Consider the following 13,063-nt stretch of genomic DNA (forward strand, 5'->3'; position numbering starts at 1 on the left):
CAGACTACTCAGTGAAGTCTCATACATACTGGCCAGTCAGAGGCCAGTAAGGATCATCTTCCATCTGCTCCTTCTCTCACCAGTAGCAAACCAGTAACATTTATCCCAAGCTGGCTCATAAGAAGCAATTTTTAGGCTTTCCAGTGATTAGTAGTCACTAGGAAGGCTAGGAAATAATGTCCTCAGTTCCTTCTCTCATCAAGGTCAAGATAAAAGTACTAATCCCAAGCTGATTCCTGAGAAGCAGTTCCTACATTCTACAGTGATTGGTAGTTTAGTCCTAGATGTTACAGATTTTAAAAGTAAGGTGGAAAAATATATCATTACTATCAATATTTTAGTGTGTGCTAAGTGAGTGGGGTGATATGAAACAGAGGCTAACTTATGCTTTAACAGTCTAAGATGTTTCAGTGCCCAATAAAATGAGCAGAGGAAATAAGACTGGGAGGAACTTCCAAGGCCAAATTTATACCAGGGACAGGCAGTTTAAAAGCCACCAAATTTAAAATAACAGGGGCCAAGAGGGTGGTGGTATAAAATTCAGTGCATTTACACACTAGTGGTAATCTCACAGCACTTGCAGCTCAATAAAAATGTATGCAAAAAAGAATGCAGCTAAGTAAGAAATACTACTTTTCAGCTCTTCCCGCTAATTAGATGCAATTCCTTTTTTGTCAGTGAATGGAACAAGAATATATTCTAAGTGACCATAGCCAAGACCTTGTAAAACTCCCCCAAAAACTTTAAGATAAAACAACATTTTAAAAATAAAACAAACTGTAATAAAGTAAGATGAGAAATTAAAAAAAAATAATGGAAATATCCAAACCTTAAACGAAGAAATCCAATCCAAAACCTAATGCAGTCACACAATAACAGTATTCTCACAGCACTTGCAGCTAAAAAAAAATCAAAAGAAAGATGGTAAGCTTTTTCCTGCAATTGCCAAGACTGTTTTCACAGGGGCAGTGCTGGCTACTTCTGTAGTGCCATTCTTGATGACATTTACATAGCTACAACTTGGACTTTTGTGAAAACTTTCAGAAGGTACTCCAGGCTGAATGTTATTACCAGGTCCAGATCTTCTTTTTATGTTAGTGGGATTTGGGTTACATTCCCAGGACTGTGGCTAACCAGGAGACCACAGAGTAATTTTTAGTGACTGTCTTCTATTTGTCAGTAAAGGCTAAGATATCTAGAATGATAGCTCTGTAAAAAGAAGACCCATCATCTTTGGTAACATTCACTTCCCCAGTTCTCCCCATCTTTGTATTTTTCTGGTCGTCTGATTTCAATATTTCTGTACCTTTGTTTCCTTCTTCCTCAACTTGCACGGTCTGCTGTAGACTGAGAGATGAGTGAGTTGTGATGGGAATAGAAGGGTGTCTGCCAGCATTGGAAAGTTTTACCTGCCAAACAGTCCTAGTACCTGCAACATCATTACTAATGGCTTCCTAAGCTTGACCTTCTTGCATAGCTGCAATTATGATAAGTAACATAGCTTTTATTTAGTCCATAGTTTATTTTCAGCTTAGTTACTTCACGCAAAATATACCTAGATGTAGAAGGTTGTCACCCATATAGAGGATTTCCCTTCTCTTGTAGGAAGGAGAGAAGTTCCATGTTTGGTGCTAAACTACTTAGCAGAAACTAAGGATACCAAAGGAAGATGTGATCACCTTATTTGTTTTTGTGGGAATATCAAGAGGTTCCCTGGTTCGATTCTCGGCTGGGATACCTTCTGTGCACAGTCTGCATATCCTCCCTGTGTTCGTGTAGGCTTCCTCTGGGTGTTCTTGTTTCATCCCACATTTCAAAGACATGCAGTAGGTGGACTGGACAGTCTAAACTGGCCATAGGTATGGGCTAGCCACCCAGCGGTGTAAACCTTGGATCTAGATGATTGTTACTGTTGAAGTGACACACTGACCCCATATTCAAAAATAGGAAAAAGGGGTTATGGATGGATGAATGGATGTATGGATGGATGGACAGACATGCATAATGCACTGGAGTCATTACATATCTACATCTAGAGATGGAGAGATGGATGCAGATGGAGAAAATCAGCAGCATGGATGATAGGGCAAATGTGATTTTGCCTTCTGCTTTGCTGTGCCACATCAACCTAGTTCCAGCACTGTGAGGCCATGTTTGCTTTAAAGGGATATCCTGAACATTTGCTGTGGGTTATCCATGAGACACTTTGGGAGTTTATCCTTTGCTTGTATATATTTATTTACCAAGTAAATGAACTAGACTGCTGGACCCCATTTCATTCTTGCCATGGTAAAAAACAAATAAAGTAGTAGACACTGCAGTAATGTAATTTTGATAGGGTATTAGGTATGGCTGCAAAGTTAAGTATTTATGAAATTTCATAATACTGTGGCTCTACCAAGACAGAAAGTGTAAAAAACAGAGGCAAACTGTTCTTGCTTTCAAATCCATATGTTTACCAGTATTAATGATGAAAGCTGAAGAAATATTTCAATGTGAAGTTATTAAATCTCGCCGTTTATTCTCACTGATGGGTTCGGAGCTGATCCTCTGCTCCGACACGGCCGATAGCAAAGCTCAAGGTTTGCCAGTAGCTCGAGACCAAGCCCCTTATCCCACAATGCACTGCTGGAATTACTTCAGATCTAGTTTGCTGCGGCAAGAGAGATCTCGGTGATCCAGCTAGCTCGGACCATTTTTGGGAAAAAAATTAACAGCAAGTCTATAAAAAGTTTTCCTTTTTGTTTAAAAAATATAGTGTGTGTTAGTATTAGGTCTTTTTATATATATTCTATAGTTCAATAGTTATAAATAGTTTAAAAGTTAGGGCCTTGTTGGCTTCTTCGTTTGTGTTGGCCTTTAGCCCTATTTACTATTATTAATCCTTATAATAGTCAGACTTTTTTTTTCTGTGGGCCTCTTTAGCCCTATATTTGTAATCTATATTACATTGTTGTAGATAGTGCCTGGACTGGGCTTAGTTGTTTGTGGATCTTTTCAGTCAGTAAGGACTTTACTAATTTACCTTTTTGCAGTTTACTGTTTGTGATATTTAAATATTTCGGATGATAAGGAAAAATCCCATCCTAAATCAGGATTCAAAAAATGCCCAGAATGTGGGCAGAAAATGTCCATTATTGACGGACACATTCAATGTGTCTACTGTCTGGGGGCTAAACACCTCCAAGACACCTGCAGCATTTGCCACTCCTTTTCTTCAAGAGTCCTCTTGGAGAGAAGGAGGAAACTTATAGACAAGGGATTGCTACAGCAATCCTTTTCTGAAGTGTTGAGTAGCCATGAGGGTACTAGTATGTCCTCCAAATCCTCAAAATCCAAATCTTCAGATAAAGTCACGAAAAAGGCAAAGATTTCAGAAGGAGGGTCATCGGTTCCACAGTCATCGGAACCGAGTGTACCTTTGATTTGGAGCCAGCTCTCGGTTTTGGAGCCGGTCTCTGAAGTTCCTTCTTCACGTCTGCTCCAGTCAGCACCTTCAGTGCATTCAGCTAAGTCCTCAGTCAGCCTTTCAGATTTGGACATGATGCTAGTGCAGAAGCTTTTACAGGCACCAGGACTTGCCAAATTGTTGTCAGCCCCGACCAGCTCGTCGGTACTGAAGACCATGGAACCGGATTTGTCTACTCCTCCTCCGAGCCATACTGGACTCTTGGAGCCGAAGGAAATTGAACCGATGTGGAGCTGATACCTGTACTGGTGGTATCGGCCCCATCTACTCGGATGTCCTTGGTGCCGACCAAGGACTCTAGGAGCCGACGCTCTCCCGTCGGGTCCAGGGAGGATAGTCGAACTGATTTGTTGGTGCCGACTTTTCCTTTCAGGGCTTCAGCTCGGATGAGCTCAGCTCCTACCTCGGGCTCGGAGCCCAGGGTTTCTGTGCGGGAGGCTTGGACGGTACTCTCGGGTCTGTCCACTCCTTCTCATCGGAGCCATGGTGCCTTCGATGCTATGAGGAGAGTTTTGTCTCCAAAGACAATGTCAGCATCGGTTCAGCTTTCCCTCTCCCCTCAAGCTCCTGTGTCTGCTTCTTTATCTACCAGTCCCTCTAAGCGTAGAGACCCCCGAGGCTCAAGTACCCCCACAGGGCGTCCCCTACTCTTCTGAGACCTCCACAGATCCCCCCACTGAGGAGGTGCCCAGGAAGAGATTGTGCAAGAGGAGGCACTTAGACTCCCCACAGGAGTCCTTGACATCTGACACGGACTTAGATGAGTCAGTAGGGTCCCCTCGATCCCCCTCTGAGGATATCTCCTTTGCAGAGATACTAGAGATCATTAGTCAGAGGGGCGATTGGCAGTCCAAGACCCCTACTGAGGATGAGTCCGTGCTCTTGAAGGCTTTTGGGTCTCAACCTTCCGCTTCTTGGGTGTCTCCGCCTTACGACGAGCTCATGGAACTGATTTCTCGTAAGGTGCGGGAGTCACCGGAGACCATGGAACCTGTTCCTCATAAACCCAACAAAATTATGTCTGCCCCAGTGAACAAGCCATTTTTGACAAAGGGAGTGCCTGTTGATGCCATGGTGGTAGTTGCAGCCACCAAAAAGGAAGTATCTGAGACATCCACCTCTATCCATCCCCCTAACAGAGATTCTAGGGTCATGGATAGATATGGGAAGCGCATGCTTAGTTCAGCGACTTTTTCTCTGCGATCACTGAACTACTTAACCCATTTTATGAGACTACAGAGCGATCTCCTGAAAGAGCTAGGAGATACTCTCCAGGGTACGGTAGCTGCAGGGGTGGCCGACAAAGTCATCGTCCAGCTCGCTACCCTAAAGTCAGTGGTAAACTCGTCCATGCGTCTCATATCCTATGCAGCTGATGGTTCGAGTAGAGCACTAGTTCGGACATTGCTCTTCGAAGACAAGCCTGGATGCATCTCTGTTCCTTTGCGGAACCCTTTAAGTCTTTCTTTATTAATACCCCATTCTATGGCTCATCGCTGTTTGGGCCCAAAGTAAAGGAAACTTTAACCAGGTGTGAGCAGGAAGGCAAGACCTTATCTGCCGTTGGAGTCCATTTTTTGACCCCTACTCGGCCCTACCCCAAGGGCCCTAGGGGAGGGAAAATGTGGTTCCAAAAAGCACAGGCAGCCTTTCAGGACACACATGGAGAAACCCACTCTAGAGGCAGAGGAGGGGGTTATAACAGAAGATGCCACCCCCGCGGCAGAGGGGGGCTGCAGCAACAGGGTGACAGGGGTCAGTTCTCCGGTCAGCCCTACCAGCGCCCCTGAAAGGGGGCCCGGCTGTTCGGCTCTGGAGGCAGTTGGGGGTCGCTTGTCTTTATACCAAGAAGCCTGCTAAACATAACATCAGATATTTGGGTACAAAGCATCATTTCCAGAGGATATTTCATTCCGTTCTCTTCCCCTCCCATTCCTGTAAAGAGAATCCCAGATATTCCACCCAATCTCAGGGAACAAGCAATCGTAGAGGTCCACAGATTGCTAGAAAAAAAAGAGTCATCCAACCAGTCCCAGCAGACCAAGTTGGATTCGGAACTTACTCATGATTCTTTTTGGTACCAAAGAAAACAGGGGACTGGAGACCTATCTTGGACCTCAGCAGACTCAACCAGTTTGTAAAGAAAGAGAAGTTCCGAATGGTCACGCTTCAGTCCATTCTTCCCTTCTTAGGGAAAGATGATTGGATGTGCTCCATAGATCTCAAGGACGCATGCTATCACATAAAGATGAACAGATGCCCCAGAGAACATCTACGTTTCCGGCTGGGAGCCAATCATTACCAGTTTTGAGCCCTGCCCTTTGGTCTCACCACAGCCCCCAGAGTGTTCACCAAATGCATGGCAGTGGTCACGGCTCACCTGAGATGTCTATGATTCTAGGTGTTTCCATACCTAGATGATTGGCTCCTAACAGCTGCCACCAGGCATCAATTGACTCAGGCAACACAATACACTCTGACACTCTTCCATCAATTGGGCATTACAATCAACTTTGAAAAGTCTGCCTTATCGCCATCGCAGCATACAGTTTTTATAGGAGTAGAATTAGATACCTCAACTACCACTCTACGTCTCTCTGTCAAAAGAGTCTCTCTTCTCTGCCAAAATGTCAGCTTACTGGTATCAAAGAACAGAGCTACAGCAGCAGAGGTATTGAAAGTACTAGGTTTGATGGCGGCAGCAATCCTGGCTATACCACTCGCAAGGATGCATATGCGAATTCTTCAATGGCTCTTGTTCGCTCAGTGGTCTTACCAGAGACTACCGATGCACCACATGATTCTCATCAGGGATTCTTGCAGGAGAGACCTTCGGTGGTGGTTGACGTCTCTTCATGTCACAATTGGAAGACCTTTTGTTCCCCCCCCCCCAGTAGCCACTGTGACCAAAGACGCTTCCCTGATAGGGTGGGGTGGGGGCATTTTCAGGGAAAGACTGCCCAAGGCACATGGACAGATCAAGAATCACATCTGCACATCAATGTTCTAGAGTTGAGAGTGGTACTTCTGGCGTTGCAGTACTTTCAGGACTCTCTTCCTCTGGGAACTATTGCATTTCATACGGACAACATGTCAGTAGTCTGGTACTTGAACAAACAAGGCGGAACCAAATCTTACTCCCTTTGTCGAGAAGCCCTCAGGGTCTGGCAATGGGTTGTGTCATCCCAGCATTTTCTATTAGCAACGCACATTGCGGGCAAATCCAACATGATAGCAGACAAGCTAAGCAGGGCGATATTGCTCCCTCACGAGTGGTCTCTCTCAAACAACATGTTGCGGAGTTGATTTTCCACACATGGGGCCAGCTTTGCTGCAACCTTTTTGCCAGCCACATCAATTCAAAATGCAGAAGCTACTTTGCCCTAATACCACCTCCCGGTCATCCCCCAAGAGATGCACTTCTACACGATTGGCCCCCTGGTCTCCTTTATGCATTTCCACCCTTCCCATTAATACCCAGATTTTTACAGAAAGCAAAATCGCTGGGAAGGACTGTTATACTCATAGCCCTCTACTGGCCTCGACAGATTTGGTTTCCGTTTCTCCACCATCACCTGTTGGAAGGTCCATAAATCCTGGACCCAGTTCCGGACCTTCTGACACACCCGTCAGGGGACCTTCATCCTTCACTGCAGTCCCGGAAACTGACTGCTTGGCTAATCCACTTCCCCTAATTGCCAGGCTTCATTTAATTTCAGACGATACAAGACAAATTCTCTTGTCTTCTCACAAGCCATCTACCAGGAAATTATATGACAGTAAATGGAAAAGGTTCTCAATTTGGGCCAACACGCAGAACATTGACCCTTTCCGAGCTCCGCTATCTTCTATTTTAGAATTTTTGACAAAAATTTTTAAGGAAGGAGCAGCAGCTGCTACAGTTCGAGTTCAGTTAGCTGCCATCTCAAATTTTCACCTTGGTTCTGGTGGCTCAAATGTTATGGGCCATAAATGATCTAAAACCTTCCTTAAAGGCATTCTTCATATGAGACCTCCGATCAAAATTCCCTATTCTTCCTGGAATTTAAACCTTATGCTGTCTCAAATTATTCTTCCTCCTTTTGAACCAGCATCTTCTTGTGATCTAAAATTTTTATCCTGGAAAACAATATTTCTTGTGGCTATTACGTCTGCCCGCAGAGTGTCAGAACTTCAAGCATTATGTATCAGACCACCCTACATGATTTTCCATGCTGATAGAGTATCTCACAGAACAAACCCCTCATTTTTATCTAAAGTCTGTTCTGAGTCAAATATCAATCGGGTCATTGAACTACCAGTCTTTTTCCCCAACCACTCTAGCAAATTGGAATACATGCTGCACAAACTTGATGTTCACAGACAGCTCAGATTTAATCTTGACAGAACTAAGGATATTAGAAAATCAGACCAACTTTTTGTATCCTTCTTAGAAGCAAGAAAAGGCAATCCAGTGGCTAAAAACAACCTTATCTAAATGGTTATCCGATTGTATATCCTTTGCTTATGAAAATGCGAGCATGCCTTTAACACACAAACTGAAAGCTCATTCTACCAGAGCTGTCTCTACGTCTTCTGCTTTTCAAGCTAAATTGCTCCTTGGCAATATTTGCGCTGCAGCCACTTGGTCTAAGCCTTATACCTTTATCACACATTACAAAGTAGATAAAGCTTCAAGGGACAGGTCTTCCTTTGGTTCTACGGTACTGAAGAACATTCCCGCATGAGCCACCCATGGTTGAGGGTGCTAGGGATGCTACCCATCAGTGAGAATAAACGGCGAGATTTAACAACTTCACATATAGAAGTTATGTAGTTACCATAACGTTCCATATGAGTTGTTTATCTCGCCTTTATTCTCATGTCCCTCCCTCCTTCCCCCTCCTGGCTGACTGTTGACTTAGAGGCTAGTACCATCCTGGTTATTCAATATTTCTTTTTCCCCCTTGGGAAGTGTTCTTTGTAGATATATATAGAAGGGTATCTATATGTTTGTATATATATATATATATATATATATATATATATTTGTGTGTATATACTGTTATTCGCAGCAAACAAGATCTGAGGTAATTCCAGCAGTGCATTGTGGGATAAGGGGCTTGGTCTCGAGCTACTGGCAAACCTTGAGCTTTGCTATCGGCCGTGTCGGAGCCGAGGATCGGCTCCGAACCCATCAGTGAGAATAAAGGCGAGATAAACAACTCACATGGAACGTTATGGTAAGTACATAAAGTACATAACTTCTATTTATGTGATTAAGTAATGGTAAAATCTGATTTCCTTGGAGTTTTTTTTTATCAAATTATTGATCCTTGGACCACACATGCAATGAACAGCACTAGAAACAAGTATTGTTTGTAGTATGGTTTTGTATGTTTCTTATTCAGTGTGTGTGTGTGTGTGTGTGTGTGTGTGTCTGTGCTCGTGTGTGTGCATGCGTGATGTGTGTGTGTGTGTGTGTGTGTGTGTGTGTGTGTGTGTGTGTGTGTGTGTGTGTGTGTGTGTGTGTGTGTGTGTGTGTGTGTGTGTGTGTGTGTGTGTGTGTGTGTGTGTGTGTGTGTGTGTGTGTGTGTGTGTGTGTGTGTGTGTGTGTGTGTGTGTGTGTGTGTGTGTGGTGTAATTTTTAACAGATCATTTTGGAGGAAATGGGAATGAGGGACCAGGGAGTTTTCATATGTGATGTCTTTTCTGAACTGTTGATGCAGTTCAGCCATGCTATTTATGCAGCTAGTTGATGCAGGGAAGCCATAGGTGCATTTTTGGAACCATGGTGTTTGACCTTTCTGTGCTGTTGTACAACTAGGAAGTTAGTATTTTTAAGTAAGATGTTGTAGTAGAAAAACATTTCTTATTAAGGCTGGAAGGGGATTATCTCTTACAAAAATGCGTTTCATATTTGTTTAATGGTTTTCAGTGGAAGTGGACTTCCCTTACATTTAGGCAGTTAAGGGTGAAGTGTAGGTTTCATTACTTTTTGGATTTGACAAGTTGTGGTGGATTGTTTGTCTCTTCATAGTTCTTTAAGTTACTATGTGTAGGTAATTGGAGACAGTTTCCTCCACAAGATGTTCTTTTAGTATTTTTGTGAAAACTGGATAAGAAGGAAGAATTCTTTTTCTTTGATAGGCAGTGTGTTTGTTCCTGTTATTAATAAGGTCCTGGAGGTCCTAGTAGATGTGGAGTTATGGCAGGTTTTCTTTCTCTCAAAGCAGATCTCAGATTTGAGTTGGCCGAAGTAGTTAAGTACCTGTGATGGTAACCAGTTCCGCAAAAAAAAAAAAAATGTCATTAGATTGTATAAATTGAAGTTTCATACTGTTTAATTTATGTGCACAAATTCCCAAGTGGTTGTCCTACTGATGTGGAGGTTTTTGTCCTAATTACAACACTAGTGATGTGAGTCTAGGTAGAGCACTAACCAGGGAAAGAAATATTAAGTGGGTCAGATATTTCTCTTTCATTTTAGGGGCATGGGAAGACTAGATGTTATTGCTATAAAGGTTTTCCTTGTGGTAGCTAGAAGTGCCTTTCTAAGAAAACAGTGGTGGTTTGAGGGTGAGTAATCCATCAGGATATTTGTATTGGTGTAGTAAACAGGCAAGTTGCAGTAACAAAAATGTGGTGGACTTCTCCCTAGTACTGCAGTTTCACCCTGTTTCTGAGTTTGTGCTGCAGCAGCATCTCTATCTCCTTCCTTCTTACACCTGGTGTCCTGAGCTGGCACCAAGTTGTCTATAACTTGCTACTGAGGCCACATTCCCTGGAGGGGAAGTTTCTGCTCTAAGGGTGGCACACTTAGGACAAATGATTGCATGGAGTTTGTTGAAAGAGTAGTTTAGGTGTGAGTGGAGGTTAGAGAGTGTTTTTTGCAGTTACCAAAGCGTCTGGGATGCTGATGAAAAAGCCTGTTATAGGAGGAATTGTATAGAATTTTTTTAAATGAAATATCTAATGTAAATGTAATAGTATGTGCTTCTCTAGATTCCTGAGTAACCAGGAGACCTCAACCCATGAAATGCAACTTGTTTTACTATATTTCTTTTTTCTTACAGTTTACAACATGTTAACCCTGATAGCTGCTCTTTGGATAGCACAGAGTTTGAAGAGAGTCTCAATAAAAAGCAAATGCTCATTGCTCCATCATCCCCACCAGACAACAGCTGTATTGCTGCCAGAGTTCGCCCTGTTTATAGATACAGGAAACGTAAGCTTCTCAGATCAAATATAGTTCTGTGGCCCAGCAAGAAGGTTAGTGTTAGAGTAAGCAGTGCCTTTTTGGCTGTATGGCATATATGCTTGTTTGTTTGCTCTCATAACTTGGTCTGATAAATAAAGCCACAACATTTAGTACCTTTCTTGAAGGTCCTTGGTTGGTTTTGTTTTTCTTTGTGATCATCTTTCAGCAAAACGTTCATCTGCCCTTTCCAGTTGTGCCGTGGTGTAATGCACAAGATACTTGAACACAAACAACTGTCCCCCAACTGTGCCGGTTCTTTTTTGCTACTCACAGTTTTGGTTATGATTCATGTATCAGTGAAGCCCTACATTAGCATGAATAAACCTCATGGTTAAGTGTAGTAAATGTCTGAGTGGCTATAAAATTCTAAGCCAAGACCCACACTGCTACCTTTACTTTTCTCCTCAGGGAGGGGTATGCTACAAGAGCCAAAATTTAATCTTGTCACTTGAAGGAGCAGCAAGGAGATAGTGTGAAGCTTTCCACTGTCTTACAGGATATCCTTATGTGGGGACCAGTGGGAGGATCATCCATGGATTCCCAGTCTTGAGTTGAGCACCATCACAAGGGCAGATATTCATAAAGCTGGTTTTGGTGTAATCTCACAAAAGATAAGTCCACTATTAAACTAGTTTCCCCTAAGTCCTTACAGATACTGAGTTTGTCCTTAGTTAGCCTGTGCCTTTCAACCACTTCAACAATGAGTGAGAAAACAAGAGGAGAGGTGCTCCCAATGCTCCAGTCCTGTGGAGAATGTCAGTAGCACCTAGCCCTCTACTGATCATTTGGAGTCATAGACTGACCATCCTGATACATTGGATGCTCTGGGTGCATGTGTTTTGAGATTTATGGATTTTTTTAAGGTCTGAAATAAGTACTTCCATCCTGTTTAAAGGAAGACTGTTATCCCGATCCTCAAAACAATTTCTGTAGATTCCAACTTAATAACTTTCACTCTTTTTCTAATTTTGCATGCTATTACTTTAAACATATTTACAGTATTTAGAATGCAGTATTTCCATTTCTTCATTTACATCAAATATATTCCAGTTTTCTTCATTCATCTTGTCCCTGTGGCGTTGTTGCTATCACTACAGTAAGATACATTTGCAGTTCCCTGAGCTTCCTGCTAACCACCTGAATATGTTTACTGTGGAGATAAATCATGTAACACTCATATACTTTCTTCATTCTCACTTCTACAACAAACAAATGAATTGATTGGCTGGGATAAAGCTGATTATTGATAGACAGCAGAGGCAAAAAATGTGTGAAAGTTTAATGTAGGAAAGTTTGACTGGGCAGGAATCGGCACAGGTTATGTAGTGCTTAGGTTCATACTGGGACAACTTACCTGTGCTTTTTTCTGTCAGACTGAATTTTCTCTGCAGGGGTTTCTGATTGGCATTTAGTGTGCTGCTTATGCATTACAGTGTTTATGAGAGTTTGTTTGTGTGTGAAGGTGTATGTGTGCTGCTTGTGTATACTATTTGACAACTCACCTTCCATCCGACTTGTTCAAGAGATTCTTACCGCATACAAAGGATCTTCCTTGGTCACAGCATGGGTACTTAACCCACTCCTGCTGGTCTGATTTCCATAATTCCTAAAAAGAAAGAACAACTTACCAAAGAGCCCTCTCTGACTCCGTGGGCTCAGTCTTCACCTCAGCCTATGGTGCGTGATTCTGCGTTGGTCAGCAGTCGTTCCTCAGATCAGTCACTTACTTGTCCAGCTTCCTCTGGTGCATTCCTTTCAGCCACCATGCACCAGGGATCAACCACGCCATTTTTAGCTGTTTCAGTACCTGGCCAGGAGAAGGGACATCTTGATGGGGCAGAAATACCTTTTCCAAGTTGGTCTTCAGGTATACCTGTAAAGAAATAATGAAATGTTAAACATTGTTAATCAGATGACATAGTGTCTGCTAGAAAAGTTGATTTTTTTTTCTGTAGCAGAGAAACCATTACAGACAGTTAACCCTTGTACTTAAGGTGCTCTGCCTGTAAATAAAGTCATCAGAAATATTCCTGAGAAAGACATGTAAGATGATTCTGCTGAATCTCAAGCCCAAATCTCAGATTCAGAGGAAACATGGTCCTCCCAACCTCCTTTGGAGGAATTTTTCTTTCCTCAAACTACCTTTATGGGAACAAATAAATGTTCCCTCAGAAATTAGATATTATGATATGTTACAATTATGCCTATTCTTCTACTAATGCCAGCTTTGGTGGATATATTTAATGCTGCCTGTAACAACCCTGATTCACAAGCTTCAGTCCCCAAAAATCAGACAGGTTTTATAGTTTGTTGGTGTAACAGACATTTGTTTTCTCACCTCAGATCTGACTCTG

At 42.6% G+C, this 13,063-nt stretch overlaps 1 protein-coding gene across 1 annotated transcript in view; it reads left to right on the forward strand.

The window, feature by feature from the left end:
- Window positions 1-13,063, forward strand: part of LOC122797198 (KAT8 regulatory NSL complex subunit 1-like) — a 1,944,458-nt gene that overhangs the window by 912,844 nt on the left and 1,018,551 nt on the right. Inside the window, exon 5 of the mRNA XM_044066025.1 lies at window positions 10,525-10,720. Coding sequence (XP_043921960.1) covers window positions 10,525-10,720 — 196 coding nt within the window. The remainder of the gene's footprint in view (window positions 1-10,524; window positions 10,721-13,063) is intronic.

This window comes from Protopterus annectens, chromosome 3.part0 (assembly GCF_019279795.1).
Source record: "Protopterus annectens isolate FY-2018-M chromosome 3.part0, PAN1.0, whole genome shotgun sequence".
In the NCBI taxonomy this organism is placed as follows: Eukaryota; Metazoa; Chordata; order Ceratodontiformes; family Protopteridae; genus Protopterus; species Protopterus annectens.